We start from the raw sequence: 19,399 nt of genomic DNA on the forward strand, positions 1-19,399 counted from the left end.
ACAAAGCTCTCCAAGCTCTGCCATGGGACACCATGCCCTGATGCCCTGATGGGCACAGCTCCTCTCAGCACCTGAAGGAGGCTCAGCCTTTCTCAGCCCATGGGAAATCTGCTCCACGGGCTCAGCACAGAATCCCACAAATAACCAACTTCTCCTTTATCAAACCCAAACCACACTGGCGGCACACAAGTAGACCTTGCCTTAACCACAAAGTGCTGGGTGACGCCGTGCCAGATGCCACTCAGCTGGGGCGGGTGCCACCAGAGCAAAAGGGCAGAGGCACTGCAGGGGTGTGCTGTGGCTGTGGGGGCCAGCTTAGAGTGTTTCCAGCCAAAACCAGTAATGAACTGCCCATGGAAGCACTGCCTTGGGCCCCAGCTTCTCCAGCTCCCTGCAATGAAGCTGCTGCTCTAGACCCTGGTGAGCTGCTGCAGAGTGACGGCGCAGTTGGGACTGGGCTGGTCCTGGCTGCCATGGGCATTGCAGCCACCACTTCCCTTCTCTCAGCAGCACTCCTGCCACAGCATCCAGTCCCAGAGGCCAGAAGCCCTCTGACTGGTGGCTGCCTGGGGCTCTACACCTGCAAGCTGCCTGCTGGCACCTGCAACCTGAAATCTGTCTCCAGGCAAAGAGGTGAGTTCTAAGTCTCCTGGCAACTGGCAGCAGGGATCTCCACATGCAGCGAAGTGCAAACACACCCCCCTTGGTTGCAACACTCCAAGCCCAAATCTGACTGCCCCATGCAGGGCTGGGTGTAGTCTCTTGACTGCCCAAAGCTGTCTGTCTGTCCTGACAGCAGTAGCTACAGGTAAATCAACAACTGAATGGTGGATAGGATATTCCCAAAACTTTCTGGGAGGCCTAGGATTTCACAGGTTTCCTGAGCTGTCACAGGACACTGACAGCTGGAAAACCAAGGAGGGGTACAGAGCTTGGGATTTAGCCAGTAGCTTGGGAGTCAGCAAGTGCAGTCCTGCACATCATGGGCCCTGCAGAGCTGCTCACACTGATGTGTGAGAGCTGTTTAATTAGGCAGGAACTGTCAGGGAGCAGAGATCACAGCTTTTAATGTTTAACCAGTGTTCTGATTCTCCAGCACCCTTTGGTAAATCTGTACTGTCCCCAGATTGGCCTCTGGCCCCAGCACGTTTGCCCACACCCTTGTACACATGGTCATGGAGCACAAACTCGTCCAAGGCTGCTATACAGAGACCCAGCTCTGGTGCAGGAAACCCCTGACACTAGAGTAGGCAAGTTTAATGTTTGTGTACAGTACAGTGTGTGTGTGTGTACAAAATATAGGGCATCTCCAGTGTTTGTGCTCTGTTCATAGTCTCCTCTGGTCACCTTCTGCTGGCAGCCTCCATGGGAGGACACACAGACCCATGGTCACACCTAGCACAGATGGTCTTATGGCTTTTTCTTACAGGTGGCTGCCTCCAAATATACAGAGCCCTTAGATGGAGAGTCAATCTCATCTTGGAGCAGCACAGCTCAAACTAAAGCTGAAGAGGTTCTTCTGCAGCTGGAGACCAATACTTCCTGTCCAAGTTTCTTTTTAAATCCTTAATGACACAGCTGTAAATGTTTCTTTCATTGTACTTCTCTTGCTGCTGCTTTTTAACACCTTTGGATTTTGTATATTATATAGGCTTGATTCCTACTTTCCTGATAGCAGCCAATAAATGCACTGAGTGGTCATGGAGCCCTGTGCTGGCAGAGCCCCCTTGGAGCTCCCCAGTGAGGCAAACAGGGCTATTTTACAAGCCTTTTTAATTGGAGCCATTAGGACATTGCAGTAAAAGCTGCCAGTATCTCAGCATGCTTGCATACCAATTCAAGCTGAGCTAAGCGTTGGGCAGCCTGGGATCCCTCCCTGCTCCTTACCACAGCTCCTGCCAAGGAAAGCCAAGTCCCACATCACTTAAGAAGAGGAATGTGGAGTCCCCCAGGAGCAGGCTTGGCAGTGTGGGACCATGTAGGAGACCTACTTCTGAAGGCTGGAGCCGAGCCACAGATCAGCTTTATTTAGCATCCCACAGAGCTTTGCAGGCATCCTGGCCACCTTTACACGTGTGGGGGTGACCCCAGCTTTGCAAAGCTTCATGTTTTCATTAAAAACTCCTTCTAAAATGAGAACCAAAGCACAGCATTTGATGCCCCTCGAACCCCACTGCAGTTCCATTCAATGAGCCACCACCACCTCTTGTGACTCTGAAGTGGCACCAATTTTGTGCACACCCACGGGGCAGCCCCACCACCCTCCACCTGGTCACCTCTGAGGGAGCCTGACCCTGGGTGGGGATGGGGAGTAAATCCTGCTGGTTTCTCTGAGCCCCTCTATTGCTGCTTCCTCTGTCTCCACACAGAAGCTGGGGGGCAGAGCTGCAGGTGCTGTCTGCCTGCCTCCTGCCTGGTATGACACTGTGGCTGTCCAGCACCTACTGTGCTCACCACAGAGAGGCTGAGGTGGGAAGGGACCTTTGGGGGTCACCTGGGCCATGCCCCTGCTCAAGCAGGGCCACCCACCTGCCCAACCTACCTGGTTACATGGCTTCAAAAGCTTCACAGAGCAGCACTGGACGCACTGCTCTGCTCTGGTGTGGGGTGCAGGTGAGGTCCTCTGAACGCCACTGCTGGTCGGAAAGGTTCTCTCACCTGGCAAGGCCCATGAACCACAGAAGCACAAGGATCATTTTCAAAGCCTCTGGGAGTCCTGTGCAGTCCAGCATAGCACAGCTGCAGCAAAGGTATCCATATGCAGCTTTCACTCTGCAACCCCACAGCAGCTGGCAAAGAGACTCTCCTCCAAAGAGCAGACTCAAGGATGCTCCAGGTGCTCTTGCCCTCCCAAGCAGTACAAGTGCAACAGCCTTCACACCAGCTGGAAAAAAGCCCTCAACCCTGCCTCAACCTCCACTCAACTCCCCTGACACCTCCTCACTGAAGGAGGACACCGCAGGCAGAGGAGAGGGGAGCAGGAGGCCCCACCTCCTGCCCAGGCAGGAGCACAGAAGGCAGCAGCAGACACTCTGCCCTTGCCTGTTCCCTACTGTGCTTCCCAGCAGCAGCATCCATGACAGCAGAGGAGAGCCCACCTGAGCTTTGGGAAACAGGTCTCCCAGACAAGATCCCGCAGGTGAGCTCCACCTTGGGCTCTCCTGGCAAGCTGCCAGGTGAGGGATCGAGACCACCCGGCCTCTGAGACTCACAGGGAAGCTGAGGGCCTGGCCAGGTCAAGGGTCCAGCTGCTTGATGTCCTCTCTGGCTCATGCTTGGCGCTAGTTGGGATGGTGGGAAGACACAGCTCATCCCTTTCCACGAAAACACCATGGATCCATGTGCTTTTTACACAACTCGCTTTTAATTACACTGCATGAGGAAAGGCCTCTCCTCGTGCCAAGACTCCCTGGTACAGCCACCCAGGGAGCTGGCTGGCTCACCAAGTCCTCAGTAGGTTTAGTGGTTCCCCCTCACCCTTTTCCCTTGCTTGGAAGCTCCTCCTGGTCAGTCCACATTATCCCTGCAGCCCTCAGTGTCCTTGCTTTGCAGAGATCTACTTTCATACATCTCTGTTCTTCCCCTCCATGCCCTGTTTGCCTGCTCAGTCCCACGGGAGCCCCGCTTTGGCCTCCTGCAGCACCAGGCAGAGAGGAGGCAGGGCAAGAGTCATCGGTTAATAACTGTTCTAACCTCAATATAAATAGAAAAATACAACCAAATAAAGAATTGACTAGCTAAGAGATCCAATCCGCTGGGATGCCTGCAACATGCTAGTGCAGAGGTCAGAGGGAGTGCTTGGTCCAGTGCTTGCTACTGTAGACATCCAGAAGCCTGTCCCGGCAGCCCCGCAGCCATCCCATCTCCTGCAGCACCACGCCGCGTGCAGCGCGTCCCGGCCGTGGCCAGCGTGCCCAAGGCTGCTGGCTCCTGGGAGCAGGCTCAGTGGGAATGGTTGATGAGTCTGATTTATTGCTGCTAAGTGGTAAAGCCATTCTCTTCTGTGGCGTGAGGATGTGCTTCACTCTTACTTTTTGTGGAGGAATTTCATTTTGCTGCCTGAAGAGACAGAGAAAAGAAAATTGACTCCCCACAGAAACAGGCAAACAAGTGTCATTTCCCACCACCTCTGTCCTGTGCAGTATGTACTGGCCCTGCTGCCACCCCGGCTCCTTGTCCACAGGCAGCTGCTCTGCAATGCTGGAAGCAGGGGCCTGCAGAGCTCTGCCCATTCCCTGGGAGCAGTGCTGCAGGCTGGGACCCCGAAAGCTCCCAGGCACACCCTCCAGAGCCCATTTGTCCAGGGCAAACCAGCTCCTCAGGCACTGCTGCTCTTAAATGGCCAAGAACAGAGAAGAGGACCAGCAATGTGATCTTAACACCAGATCAAACTCGGCCACCATGTCAAATGACTTCTAACCTCAGTCTGGAGCTCTTGGCTAGCTCCCCTTAGAATGGAAAATAGATTCAATCTTAGAATGCCCCTGGGCAGTTCCCACTGCTGATCCCTAAAGGCAAACCTGAAGGCAATGAAAACTCTGTCAATCCCCCCATAAAGACTGCATCCACCATCCCCAAGTCACTGGCTGCTCCACTGCCTCCTCATATCCACCTGTCTCCTTTAGAAGACACAGATACAGCTCATAGCCCAGTCTTTGGTTCTCCATCAGCCTCTAGACAGTGACTGACCAGAGCCAGAGCCAACAGCGTGCCGGCACATGGATACATGGCCAGGCACTGGATGCCACACATAGTCACTGGCCCTGTCACCCTTGGGCAGGTACTGTGCTGCCCAACTGAAGGCAACAAGAAGCCCAGCCCTTGGAAAGCCAAGGGTTTTGCTGGTTCCTTACCTAGGCCTTTCAGGAACCTATTGACTCCACTCTGCTCCCCACTGGGAAGTGTTTCCAGGTACTCCTGAGCCCGTACCTCAAACAGACCTGCAGAAAGACAGAAATCAACAGCTTTTATGCTGTCTCTCTATAAATCCAAGTAAGAATGCCCACCTGAAAGTGTACTGTCTCAGCTTACTGACATATTACTGCACAGGAGAGAGAACAACTCACCCCACCTCCTCCATCAGCTGAGGCCAGATTTGGCACAGAAGCTTTATTCTATCCCCTCCCTCCCCACTGCAAGGGTGACTAAGCTGCTTTACCTCACTCCGGGTACAGAATGTACCTCCCTTCATTCTGCTAGGAAGGCAGCTAAGCCCAGGGAGTGACATCATCTGGGGAATCATCATGCAGAATTTATCTCTTTTACTCAGCCACCTATTCAAGCATCCCCTGCTTACTAATGCTCATCAGGAAGCTGCTAAGCCAGCACCAGTAGCAGCAAGGATAAGAAATCTCAGCTGCCAATAGAGCCCTTGGGACTGCAGGATAACAGGAGTGAAACTGAAGTCACAGCTCTGGGAAGCAGATGAGCATCAAGCTTCCTACTAGACAAAAGAACCATGACCAATCCAGCCCATTTTTCCTCTAGACATAAGAAGAGGACATGAGGGACTGTGAGAATAAATGTCATTGCAGCAGTGGAATTCAGCGTGGAATGGAAGAGGCACATGTGGAGGATACTGCAAGAGTTAAAGATGCCTGCAATCCCAACCCCATCAAGAAACCAGCAGATTTCCCTTCTGGTGTTCCTGCACAGACACTGCAGCCTCCAGCCAAGGAACTGGGGATGGAGGTGGTGGCTGTGGAGCATCTCCTTGCTCCTGTAGGAGCAACAGCAGCTTCCAGCACAGCAGAGCCCAGTTGGAGCCCCTCACCTCTGACCCCCTGCTTCCGCAGCTCCTGCTCCTGAATGAAGCCCCCAAACATCTGTGTCTCCATGAAGACCTCCAGGAAGCGGCGCAGGCTCTTGGAAGAGACGGATTTGCGGAAAGCCTCACGCTGCAGGGTCCGCTCCTCTCGCTCCGTGGGGGTCAGGAAGAGGGAATAGTGGCCCACAATCTCCACAAAGAAACGGACAAAGGCCTCGGACACCACCTCGTTCAAAGGGCTGGTTTCTAAGGAAAAAATAAAGAGGCAGTAGTCAGGACAGTGCTGTAAGAATGTGCTAGGAATATCTCTGGGTAAAAATTCCCTGGCTTTTTTCAGATCCAGCCTGAGAAGAAAAGGCTGCTTAAGAGAGAGAGAGTCCTAGGAAGTGCTTGTCATGGAAGTAGACCAAATTGGTACTACTTTGAAAGACACCAAGCTTTATTTTGGTGCTCACTTTTCTCTAGTGGGATGGGGGAGAGAATCAGAAGAGTAAAAGTGAGAAAACTTATGGGCTAAGATAAAGAGAGTTTAATGGATGAATCTAAAACTGTGCATGCAAGCAAAGCAAAATAATTGATTTATTCAGTAGCTCCCATAGTCAGGCAGGTGTTCAGCCCTTCCCAGAAAAATCGGGCTCCAGTATGCATGCCTTGGGAAGACAAAATGCCCTATTTTCAAATGTCTCCCCATTTCCTCCTCCTTCCTGCAGCTTTATATGCTGAGCATGACTCCATGTGGAACAACCCTTTGGTTATTTGGGGTCAGCTGGCTCTGTCCCCTCCCCACTCCTTGTGCACCCTCAGCCCACTCACTGGTGGGGTGGGATGAGGGGCAGAAAGGTGTTGGCTCAGTATGAGCTCTGCTCAGCAACAGCTAAAACATCCCTGTATTATCAACACCATTTCCAGCACAAGTCCAAAACACAGCCCCATACCAGCTATGGAGAAAATTAACTCTGTCCTAGCCAAAACCAGCACATTCTCCAGGCTCCTCTGCACCAAGGAGATGTCCATACTGTCCCCCAAGAGAGCTGTCCCAGCCCAGTCACCATAAGCCACATAGCCATCGCCGAGTCTGCAGCTCTGCAGGTGGCTGTCCCCTGGAGTAGCCTGCATCACTCATGGCCAGCAGCAGAGTGGAATGAATGAAACCCCTCTGAAAAGGAGTACAGGGGCTCACTGGAATTGCAAGGGAAGCATGGCCAGAGCTGCGAAGAGATAAGTACTATTGTTCTTCACACAGAGAACTGTCCCCTGTGCACTGGAATACTTCATATAGCTTAAACAAAATCATGATCTACCTCCAATACCTGTGGTGTTAAATTCAGCACAAGCCTAGCTCTCCTCTAAGAAGCGACAGATAAGAAAGGGGCAGGAAAAGACATGGTTTTAAGCTGAAAGGCACTGTGCTTTACCCTGCTTGCCATTGACAGGGCCCTCCTCCTTGTCACTTGCCAGCTCATTCCTCTGCTCCAAAATGTGCTCTAGTGCAGCCTGCAGCTTGCGGGGCAGGATGGAGTCCTCATCTTCCATCTGTAAGAAAGAGCCACCTCCTCAGCGACTGGGGCTAGGACAAAAACCTCTCCCACCCTGTCTCCAGCACAGCAGGGGGAGCGCTAGAAATGAACCATGAGGAGAGGGAGAAGGCGTAATATGTTTGGCACATTCCCAGCACCACCCTGCGCAGTACTATCAAGAAGAACAAGAGGAAGGAGAAAGGGGGTGTCTTTTCCTAAATATTCCCCTATCCTGGAAGAATTTTACATGTCTGACCCGAGAGGCTACTGGGCAGGGCTCACCAGTGGCCTCACCATCTGCCCATGAGCACTGGCCCGGCCACAGAGAGGAGGTGTGTGAACAATGCTGGCACGTGGCCAGGTGAACAGAGCCTCTGCTCAGGCACCAAACCTCTTACACAGGCATAAGGAATTCCCAGGGAGCATCGGAGCCAAGGAACTGCCAGTGACTGTGCAGACCTGCTACCAGCCCTGGCTGATTCAGCTGAAGCCTTCAGAAGAGAGGTGCAAGGTAAAGCATTACCCCAGAGCTAAGGCAGCTGGCAAGCGAGGATGGTGGGAGGGCTTGGCCTTCGCCCACACGCTGCTCCGTGCAGCAGGAGGAGCGATCATCCCATCTGAGTCATGGGGCTGAGCCCCGGCAGAGACCCACGCTGCCAGCCCTGCTCAGCGCCTGCCAAAGAGCTCCGGGGGGAAAAGAGCCTCCTGGGTCAGGACTATGCTTGCTCATTTATCCTCTTCCCTTCCTCCTCCCCTTCCCACTCCTCCTCTCCACAACAAAGGGAAGTGAAAATCAGCAGGCAATCTTGCCTGCAGGGCAACACACAGGCTCCCAGGTACCACCTTCCTGCCTCTGACCCATCCAGTGCAAGGATTGCAGTGAGGAACCACAAGCTCCTGAGGCAGTAAGGATTTCAAAAAACCATCAAGCCTGCCTTCCCACTCAGGGCAGAGTATGTGATGGGAGCTGGACTGACAGACACAGTCTAGAAGGACCCACACTGCTCCCCAACAGACAGTGCTGAGCCAAAGCTTTCCAGCTCTGTCCTCTGCCTTTCAGGGTGACACCTAAGGACCCATAGTGTCTAAGTGCCACCATTTTCCCCTCTAAAAAAAAAGGAGAAAGAGATAATTCCCAATGATATAGTCCTCAACAGCTGTGGTTTGGGATACTGATGTTAAATATATATACAGCAATCCCTATAATCCTGCCGACTGCAAGTCTGCCTTGATTTTTGAGTGGGGAGAAAGTGATCCATCCAGCCAGGCAGGTCAGCAAACACAGATGGAGCTAAGTTATGGAGGAAAAAGGGGAGAAAAGGATGTGAATTAGCTCTGCTCACCTGTCTCAGAAACCGATTATTTACAAGGTCAACGACGAGGACCTAAGAATGAAAGAGCAAGAATCAAAAGGGAAAGTAATTATTTCCACCATCAGAGTTTATCTTAATCTGTAACTGCTCTGGAGGAAACACTTGTCTGCTCCTCCTACCATCCACTGCAGCTGGAGGAGGCACCTAGCATGACCCAGGAGCACAGCCCGTGCTGTGGCTTTCAGGGGATGCCACTGCAAACCACAGCTCAGCTTGGACAGCAGGAGCTGTGCTCCAGGCCTGGCCCACTGCTCCTCACCACCCAGCAGGGTCAGAGCTTCCTCCTTTCTCCCTGTGTGCTGCACTGCTCTCTCAGGGCAGGCAGGGAGGGAAATCCCTCTCTCAGCACGTTCAGCCTTGCTGTGCTCACCCTTGTACCTCAGGAATCCAATTTTTAATTATTTATTGCTATCTGTGTTAACCTGAGGGGCAGCTGTCCTGGCCAGGCTGTAGCAATCACACTTAGGACTGACAGGATTGGCATGACAGCACCATGCAGAAACCAGTACAAACTGAAATAAAACCTCCTCCTACCCACAGCAGCCCCACAGTGGGAGATTCCAGCCCCGTGCCTCCCAAGCTATGGCCAAGGCAGAGCACAGACCTTTGTCTGCCTGGGGGAACATCCACCTCTGCCCTTACCCTACACTCACGGCAGCCAGAGGATGAGAGCTCTGCTCCCTGGCGCTGCCAGCTGCCAGAACACAGCTTAGCCCACGGGGAACAGCCTGGAGGACAGCACGGTGTGGGTGCAGGACTCACCTCCTCCACGGGCAGCTCCTTCAGGCGGGGCAGGGAGCTGGAGAGCAGGCCGATGAGGAAGGGCGTGGGCGAGCACACGATGTCGATCATGGACGGCGGCAGCACGGGGATGTAGGTGTGCTGCCAGGTGAAGGGGTACAGGAGGGCCACCGTGGCGTGGCAGCACTTGGAGAGAGTGCTAGAAGACAAAACACAACCAAGGGTCAAAACACAACTGTCCCTGGTCAGTCAGGGAATGAGGGGTGCCTCCTAGAAATCAAGTTCCTGACAGATCTCGCTAATTACTGGGGGCTTTCCCATATTTCTGACCCCATTTTTCAGCTTCAGAAGCAATGACTTCTGAAAGATGACCCCAGCCCACGCTCCTGTGACAAGAGATGGGTTGCAATGAATCGGAGATCTGCTGCTCCAGTGTCCTGAATGAAAATATCAGACAAACACTGCATCTTCTATGCCACCGCCTCTCCTAAGAGAAATGAGTTCATTCTCCCACAGCTCTCTGGCAGGAGTCAGGCAGGACAGCCAGTTAGCCATGGCAGAGCTCGCCAGAGGGCACCAGTTATTAATCTCTTCTGGGTCTGGAAGCATTTTTACGTGTCAAGAGAGGGGGAAGGCTAGCTGCTATAAATCCTGTATATATAACGTCATTTGGTTTTACCAGCATCCAGGAAAGGAGAGGAGGGAGAGGAAGGAGTCTGGTACAGCATGGAGAAGTCACATGGATAAAGAAGGATGCCCAGCTGGCTCCCATTAGACTCCATGGGAGAATTTACATTCAACAAGCTGGGTTTATTGCTGACTTGAGAGGGAAGGGGTTTGATGAGTGTGGACTTGAGCTTGCTCTGAAAAGTGAAGCCTGCTTTCCCTCTCTACTCCAGTTAAGTTTGGTGGATATGCATCCCTGTGCACTAGGGCATGCTGAGCAGAGCAGTGTGGCTGGGGGACAGCTGGCTGGCTTCCACCACGTAAGCTCAGGTTGGAAGAACAAAATTGTAGTTGCTGGGACATCAGTCTGACAGTATGAAGTAATCAGGCAACAAACATTGTTAAACACATGACACTCTTTGGAGATGAGGAGATCCCAGGGGAGAAGCTGCAATCTGCTTAACCTGAAAATTTTACTGAGACTGAGACAGGTAGGGAACTGTAGGACAGGTAGGGAAGTCTCTTCACAAACTGGGGACAGTTTCCTTTCCCTTCACTCCCAGAGGACTGTCTTTTCTAAAGGCATACTTTGTAAAAAGAGGAAGACCTTTCAAAGGCTCTGTTACAGACTGGTAGCTTTAAATGGAAAAAAATCTTCAGTTCCACATTGTTGTTTGGGAAGGTGTGAATGTATCCCCCTCCCTGCATTGACTCCTCCAGGCTGCCTCTCTGTGCTGCTCTCCAGCTGTGCCTGCCATCATCAGCTAGCCCATACCTTGCTGTGTCTATCACAAATGGAAGGTAGATAATGAATCTGAGAGAAGCAAAATTAAAATAATGAGAAACACTGAGCTAGCAAGAAACAGAAACATAAAAAAAAAAAAGAAACAGAAAAAATGTGGGAATAATATCAAAGTAGATTATTTTTGTTGTATCTTTCTTACAAGCTAATCTTGAAAAGAACTGCAACAAAAGTTAATGTCATCTTAGCAGTGCACTCCAAGCTAATGAAATCCTTTAAAAACTATCCCCTTCAAAGCTGTGCTACTCATACATTCCAGGTCATGTTAACAGATACAAAAGCAAGGGTTTCTCTTCCTCTCCATTACTGCAGAGCATATTTTCTACTCCTCAATTTCTGACTGATAATAGACCTGGTAATAGCAGCAGCAGCATAGTGAAAGCTGAAGAAACTGCACCTTTCATCACTTGTGCACAGCAGTGGGGCATTATCACCACCCACTGTTCCTCTTCTTTGAGCAGAGAGTGAATGTGGAAGTGTTAGAAGTTTAACATTTGTCACCAATCCTCTATTTTGAAGGTGTATCAAAATTTTCTGCCTAAACATGGGACCTGAATTTATAGACAGCATGTGAAAACCTATGGAAAACATCTCTGATTTCAGGTAGCTCCACAGAGGAACAGTGAGCAGCTGAAGCCCGTGGTTATTTATGGCATGGTGAGATATTATGGCAAGCTGTCTCCTACTATATTTATGGTGGCTTGTTCTTCCCTCAGCCCAGCTCTCAAGTCCCAGCGAGTACACATGGTACGTGAGAGATGGAGTGGGAGGAGAGATGGCTGAGCTCCAGCGAGTGGAATTCTAAGACAGAGCTGTGTTAAGTCTGAAATTGTACACACCAGGCAGTGGGAAGTAAAGATAACTTCCCCTTCCACCCTTCCATCTGTGCATGACTCAACGCCTCCAGGGTGAAACCCAGTGATCTCTGCTTCCAAACATTTCTCACTGTGGAAGACTTTTCCAGGGAACACTGCTGGTAGGGTTGAGGTCTGTGAGCCTCCCTTGTAGGCAGAGCAGTTCAGGGATGGACACAGAGGAGGTACCACTGAGGTACCTTTGTCACATGTCAGACTTGCTCTGCAGTAGCCTCAGGGAGCTGCAGGTTGCCAGGAGCCCAGGAGAACCATGGCCATCTGGAGTGACTCAAGCCTAAGATCTCTCTTCTTCTTGCATTTGGCACTGCAACAAGCACTAAGGGACTGCTGATTCACACCAGGCTGATGAGCCTTGCAAAAGAATCCAGCTTGATGAATCACTTTTATGCCATCTGTGTGACTCTTCAGCCAGCAGCCGCCGTGACTGCAGTGTGCTCTGGGAAGTGTCAGAAGCCACCCTCAGGCCACACAGGTTCAGTCCAGCCGTTCAAACAGGACACAGACACCACTTTCTAAGGCTTTTGGTTTCATAAGTAACCTTTAAAATGCTGCAGGTCTTTGGTCTTTGAAGAATGCTTTCAAGATGCTGAGCACATTTTCATGGGTTCATTCAGCCTTCTGCAGGGAACATGGTTGAGCTGCGTGTTGCTTGCAGTTGAGGCTGAGATATCAATAGTACAGAGGCTAAAAAGTACTGAGTACACAAGAACCCTCAGACCCCTCCCTAGAGGGCTGATTTGGATAGGGACTGGCACACAGATCTCTCTGGGTAAGCATACCCTTGGTCAGAACAATGATACTGCAGCAACCTGTGACACTTGTTTGCTTGGACAACAGGCCTTCCCAGCACACAGCACACACCCACCACACAGCACCCTGTGAAGCTGCTGCTTCTTGGCAGCCACCTTGAACACAGGTGGCCAATGCAGACACTGAACACGACAGCTGCAGCTACACAGAAACCCTTCCTCTCCTGGGAAAACTTACTCCAAGATGAGCTTGACTTGCTCTAAAAGACACCTTGACAAGTTGCAACAGCCTCTACAGAGGGACACTGGCTGTTCAGCCTGGTTGCTTTCCACTCCAAAGGCAAGTATATGTGATAAAAAGCCTCCAAATCGGACTCCATCTTTGGGTTTAGGATACTGCATGAATTCTGAAAAACACCATTGAATCAAACATCCTGCTGTAGTTTAATGCCAGGAAGTCCTGTGGTACATGCACTAACTAAACTGCTCAAAATATGCTGGCATTTGGCAATTTAAGACTTTGAATATGTAAGAGTTTGAATATGTATTTTTTAGAAAAAGCTCTGCCACAGTAGGATTTGTTTTACAAACACCTTCAGATTTCTGACACTGTGTCACATCTGGAGTTACTTATGATGGATTACAGTTCTGGTTTACAACATGCAGCAGGCACAGGAGCTTCCAAGCATTGTCCTATGACTTCACACAGCAGTGCTGCAAATCCCACCAGGAGGATGCCAAGTTCCACCAGCACTCTGGGGACCCTCAGTGATTCCCACGAACCTGGTAGGTTTGTGCAGGTGAAGAAATTAGTATTAAGATGATCTGAAGAGACAATACTATTATCTGATATCCAAACTTCATCTTTGGGTTTCTTCTTCTCCCTAATCAAAAAGGCAAAAAGGACAAAAAAGGAGAAACCTGCGAGGCTGATATTCAGTCCCAGATTTGTTTTTGTAGCACATGGTAAAGGGTTCCTCCTGATGATTAATTACCTTTTTCTGGGGATGACCACATTTAAAGTGTCTACTCTAATTCTTTCAGATCTGCCTTTGATAACAATGACCACTTTGTGTTGTTGATACAGCTGTGGTTTCTGGCAGAGACAGAGGCAATTGCTTGAGTTGGTCAGATCCACAGCAAGCTTTTGAGATCTGGAAAAAGGACTCTTTGATTTTACACTCATGCAAGCTTTTCTTTTTAAAAAGCCTTCTGAATCACAAGATCTCCTGCTCAGGCCATTAAAAACTGCCCAGCTTGAGGTACCTTGTGACATGTGATTTTAGCTGAAAGATGCCTTCTAAAAGGTTGTTTGGCAGTGCCAGGAGCTGCATGCCAGGCGATGTCCCTTTGAAACAAAAGCAGCTCTCATGTTGCAGACACTGTCTCCACTGCCCCAGGACTAAAGTTAACATTGCAGCAATGAACAAAAGCTGGGGGAAGACTACACAGACCAACACAGTTTTAACAAAGTCATTTTCCTGGGTTGCAAGGCAATGTATACTCCAGTATCCATAGTGACAGAGAAAAAAAACCCACCCAAAAACTAATAAACCAAATACTTTCCTTTTCCACTGCCAAGCTATGGATTGACAGGTATTTAAACACTCAGTGCTCATTCTAAAGATGGAAAAGACAAAGTATTTCACTTGCTGTACACTTGTTAGATGCATTTTTTGGCTCAGCTTGAAAACATTTCACAGTTCATGCAGTATTTGGCAGGAGACCTTTCAGCTTTCTTTTCCCACAGACTGATTTTATAGCAATTAAACAATGTAAATAAATTGTACACACCATTTCTCTGTCACTCACACCCAGACACACCTTTTCAAACATGGACAGATAATTATTGATAGCATCCACATGAAGAACTGCAAAGATTAATGATAAATGTAATTTACTGTGCATCTTTCACTGTGTCACCTGCACTCTTCCCATTAATCCATCTCAGATGGATTATTTATAGCATTCCTAACCTCTGAGCAGTTTCCAATAGCTGCTTTTATAGTTTTTTTTCCTTCTCTTCAGCCATTTCCAAAAAGTGTTTCTTATCTTTCCTCTCAAATTGGCATTTTCACTCCTAGAGTGAACACTGTTTTATACTCACTGAGTTCAATGTGTTCCTGTCCCAGGAAAAATATAATTTGAATAGAAGATCCTGCATTGACAAGCATCACCTTTCAAAACATGGAAGGTCCACCTATGAGTATAAAAGACTGTTCACCTTAGGAAAGGCCCATTACGCCAGTCTGTTCAAGTCACTGAACTGGATTAAAATACAGCAGTTACTTAATTTTGAGGGACATTTTCTTTGTTTTCTTCATTTCACATGTTTACAGTCCTTTGGGATAATTTCCAAGCTTTTGCTCCACAAAAATAAGCCAAAGAAACTTCATATTTTTTAAGAGGAAAACAAAAAGACTATCCTGAAATTGCTAAGAGCAAGGTCTTCTCAGAAACATTAAATATTAAAAGTCTCATAGAGAGCTGGCAAATCTATGGTAAATATTTGAATCTGAGCCCTGTGGTCTAACAAACTGGATCTTTTCAACATGATAATTCCTTTTCCACAGGAAAAAATAAAGCTGTTTGAGATATTTAAAGATTCTAGAAACTATGATTCTGTAGCTCTCTCCCACTCTCTTTACAGGCTTGTACAGCTGGATTCATTCCTAAGGACCCTAGATATCCTGACAAAAGATGCAGGGGTGGGAAAAGAACACCAAAACCCATCAAGGCGCTTTCAAATTAGAGATACCACACCCCATGCTCAGAATATGCAGTGTTGTACTGTCATGTAAAGATGTGATAGGAAAAGATTTGTTAAACAAATGTTCATTCTAAAGCAATGTCTCAATGCCCCCCCAAAAAGTTCCCTGCCATTTCCTGATACCACCCAGCTCTCATGTAGAGATTACAATGTCAATATGTGTCCTTAAAATTTTTCTTAGAATGTAAAATTTATCCTACAGAAGAAGAGAAAAATATTTGAGAGACTGTGATCATAGATTATGCCATAAATCATACATGTTACATAGAGATCTAGCGTTTGGATGAATTCTCTCACTTTCAATACAAATCTAAATGCTCTGCATGAAATGTGTGGTTTAAGTATCCAGAATACCAAGTCTCTACACAAATAATGTATCAGTGATTATAAAGAGGCAAATTTTCCTCTTTCTGAACCAAGACAGATGCCAAAACCCGCAAGCAGACAGTGCCACAGTTTCCCTCTCCCCAGGCTTTCTATCCCTGTGATGAGACTGCCTGAGCTCTGCCCACAGAGAGCCCCGGATGAATGTAGAATGAATTTTTCCCCTTCATTTTCCTCTAGAAGGGGCCTCTCCATTCTCTGCCCCAGTGCTCAGTCCCAGAGCTGCAGGCTGCTGCCTGGAGTTGTGAAAACAGACAGCTTAGGGGCATTGTACACTCCTGAAACCTGAGCGTGCTCCTCAGTGTCATTACTCATCCAGGCAGCTTTTCTTTCCCCAGCTTTGGCGAACTTTCCTCCCTGAATCCTCAAGTGCTTCAAGGGCTGGAGAGCTGCCAGCCACCAGCTGCAAAAGATCTTAAAGAAACCTGGACCCATTTTCATAATTTAGGAGAGCAAACAAATACATTTTTAAAAGAGCAAATTGAGCAGATTCAAAATAGAATGGGGAAGTCCTCTGTGTCATTTACCCTCCTCATTTCCCCATTTTGCTGCATCCTTTGCTTTCATCCCCATAGGAAAAAAAGAAGTCTTTAGAAACCAATATGAAAATACAAGCAGAAAAATCAAGATGATTTTGTGACATCAGGGGAAAACTCAGAAGGGACAGTGATCTCTGCACAAGGCTTGATCCCTGCAAACCCAAGCACAGCTCAGCAGGGAACAGTGCAGCATGATGGAGCAAAAGGAGGGGTTTCACTTCCTTAGCACCAGGGATCTGCTCTGAAATTATCTGGAGGAAGTGGAATTTGGTTCTCCTTGGGGACGAGAAGCAGCACTTTTTGCAAGCTGCAAAATGAAATTATGGTTTGTGGCCTAAGTTCCCAATTCCTGGGAAGAACATCCCTATTCACATCGTTGCGAGGCTGAAAAAGGCAGAGAAGAAGAAAAAGAACAAAGCAGAGAGGTCTGTCACTGCAGCCTTCCCAGCCTCCCTTCCTTGCCAGCATTTTCTTCAGGGAAATGCAAGAGGGTACCTGAGCTTGTCTGCAATAAAGATCACCCTCCTTTCCAGCAGCAAGGAGGCAAAGACTCGGCTCAGGTGCCGCACGCTGAGGGAGGTGAACAAGGACTCGAAATCAACGTGCTCCAGCCTGGAGTCGAGGGGCCGCCGCAGCTCGATGACCTGTTGGGGACAAAAAGAGCACAGGTGAGCTCTGGCTGCCCACCCAGAGTGTGCCAAGGACTAGCAGGTATTTTCACAGCTAGCAGCCCTCACTGACTGCTGGTGAGCACCCACCACACAGCAGGAAGTCCTCAAACACAGTTCTTCCAAAAGCCTCCCATAAATCCTTCTTCCAGATGAAGACGATCCAGAGTCCACTCCAATAGGCACAGCATGAGATCAACCACAAGATTGTCCCACTGGACTGAGGACTCTTGATAAGAGAGGGATCTCTTCATAAGGAGGAAAACTATTTTGTGTCCAGCTAGGAATGGTTTTCAGTCTTTCTGGTATTCAAGCAGCAGAATGTCATGGAGCCTTTCAAATCTACATTCTGACTTTTACAGTTACAATTTATTTATTTTTTACTGCAAGAATCTGGATGCCTAACCTCCTGACCGTAAATTTTTTATATCAGTTACAGACAAGAACAGTCTGTGGGTATTTTTCTTTGTTCATATCTGCTTAAATAATGCCTGTCATAGCACCTTAGCACTTCATACTCCTTATCTTAGACAGATGCTTATCGAAATTGTTTTTGAAAGCCTCCAACACCACACATTTCATAAATCGCACAAGAAAATTACTCTAGTTCTGAACTACCCTCACCAACACCAAGCCTGCAGCTGAAGCACGTCAGTGGCAAATTACTTCAATTACTTGTTGTCTTACCCTCAGTATACACTGGGAACAACTGGTCACATTCCTCTCTGTAGGAAACTTCTTGTGTATTGAAAGGTTATCATGTGTCTTCCTTTGTCTTTTGTTTTCTATATTAAGTAAACAATTTTCTCAAGCTTTGCCTCTATTTTCTAGACCACGTAGGAAGCAGAACTGCCCTTCTAGGGCCTTCTCCTAGTGGGTGCATGGTTTGGAAAACAATACTCTAAATAAAATTCCATCAACACTGGAAAGCAGAAAATTTGCTTTCCTTTATTATTCATCCATTCACTTGTTTTCACAATGAAAGATTTTGTCTAAATAATACTACACTGTTACTTTTCCTCACTTTATGGACCATAGTACCACCAGATCCTTCTCTGAAGTACTGTTGCTCACTCAGTTACTTTTATGTTGTATTAGACTACTCCTTTCTTCCTCCCAGCATGTTGCTCTTGTCCATATTGATTTTCACACCAGATCTTCCATTTACAGGATCACAGAATCATTTAGACTGGAAAAGATCTCTAAGATCATTGAGTCCAGCTGATCACCACCATGACAACTAGACCACAGTGCCACATGCAGTCATTTCTTGAACACTTCAATGTGTTTCTTGAATTTAGGGGAGTGGGGCACTTTTAATCCCTTACTCTCCAAAGTGTCTGCCCCCATCCCAGTGCTGTACCATGTAAATGTGGAGTTTATGCCATCAATCAGATATTTAATGAACAGAATCCCAGACACAAACCAGCCACAACATTCTCACAGCACACCACTGGGACTTTGCTCCTCCAGCACACATTTTTAACCAGCTTTGCATGTTCTCTGCAATAATGTCATTAGTTGGGACTGTTTCCAGTTGGGTTGAGGAGAATGTCATCATGTAGTGCTCTGCTGAAAGCCCACAGACACAACTTAATCAACTTGCTCGCTTTCCTCCCTCTCACATTCAAGGCATACCATGCCATGGAGCAAGTATGGCCAAAACTACTTTCAATTTGTCTCCCTCCATCCCCCCACAATCCTTCAATGCCATGCCCTAAAGGTCTGCACTCTTAAAACCCTTCTGCTGTCCTTGCACCACATCATGTGAGATGCAACACAAAGCTTCACCTCCACACTGTGAAAATGCCATTCTCAAAGGCTGCAACATTAGCTTGGTGGGGTTTCAAGAATTCTTTGACCTGATCCACACAAACAGAGGTTCTGTATTGTTCAAACCTGTCATTAGGAAGTTAAGTGTGGTGTCCTTGAGCAGATCCAAGGTCATATGATGGGCAGCACAGGACCTGCTGTCTGTGCCTCCTGGCCTCAAGGCCACCGTCCTGTATCCTTTTGCTATATTAGGCTGTGTGCTTACATTCATTTTTATCATAGGATTTCCATTTTGATTCTGAGTCACTGAAGTCTCCATACCATCCCCTCTGGCCCTCTGTTTTACTCCCCAGCTTCCCCCCACAGTTGATAGATGATCTCTTCTTGAAGATCCCCAATCCTATGCCACAGTCCTAACTTTCAGTTGCTAATCCTGCACCATTTGCTGACCTGCTTCCCTGTCTCTAGGAAGTGTCTTTACCTCTGTTCCTGAGCCTGGCAAGAAGTTCTTGACTGTAATTGTCCTGCCCAGAGCTGGGAAAGGTGCTTCCATGACACTCCTCATGAGAGGCTGCACCAGGGCTGGGGAAATGCCCCGTCTCTTCTCAACCTCATCCAAGATCTGAAATAAAGGCATGAAGACACAAAACCATGGAAATCATGAAGAGGGAGATAACACCAGGAATTAAGTGTACCAGTATCTATCTGTGTCCTCTTCTTAATCCAGTATTGACATGGAGCTTTGTATCAAAAGCAAGAAGGCAAAAGGTGCAAC

The 19,399-nt window shown here is 48.3% G+C and overlaps 1 protein-coding gene across 2 annotated transcripts in view; it reads right to left on the minus strand.

Moving 5' to 3' along the window:
* Window positions 1–3,342: 3,342 nt before the first annotated feature.
* The window catches only part of LOC110482627 (DENN domain-containing protein 2A), a 56,873-nt gene continuing 40,816 nt past the window's right edge, over window positions 3,343–19,399 (minus strand). For both annotated transcript variants that reach the window (XM_021552024.2, XM_085568190.1), the window contains exons 13-20: window positions 19,106–19,246; window positions 16,679–16,827; window positions 9,420–9,597; window positions 8,628–8,669; window positions 7,183–7,300; window positions 5,774–6,013; window positions 4,854–4,940; window positions 3,343–4,059 (exon numbers count right to left, since the gene is read on the minus strand). In XM_021552024.2, coding sequence (XP_021407699.2) covers window positions 4,028–4,059; window positions 4,854–4,940; window positions 5,774–6,013; window positions 7,183–7,300; window positions 8,628–8,669; window positions 9,420–9,597; window positions 16,679–16,827; window positions 19,106–19,246 — 987 coding nt within the window. In that variant the 3' untranslated portion in view covers window positions 3,343–4,027. The remainder of the gene's footprint in view (window positions 4,060–4,853; window positions 4,941–5,773; window positions 6,014–7,182; window positions 7,301–8,627; window positions 8,670–9,419; window positions 9,598–16,678; window positions 16,828–19,105; window positions 19,247–19,399) is intronic.

The sequence above is a fragment of the Lonchura striata genome, chromosome 1A, assembly GCF_050655825.1.
Source record: "Lonchura striata isolate lonStrDom1 chromosome 1A, ASM5065582v1, whole genome shotgun sequence".
NCBI lineage: Eukaryota > Metazoa > Chordata > Aves > Passeriformes > Estrildidae > Lonchura > Lonchura striata.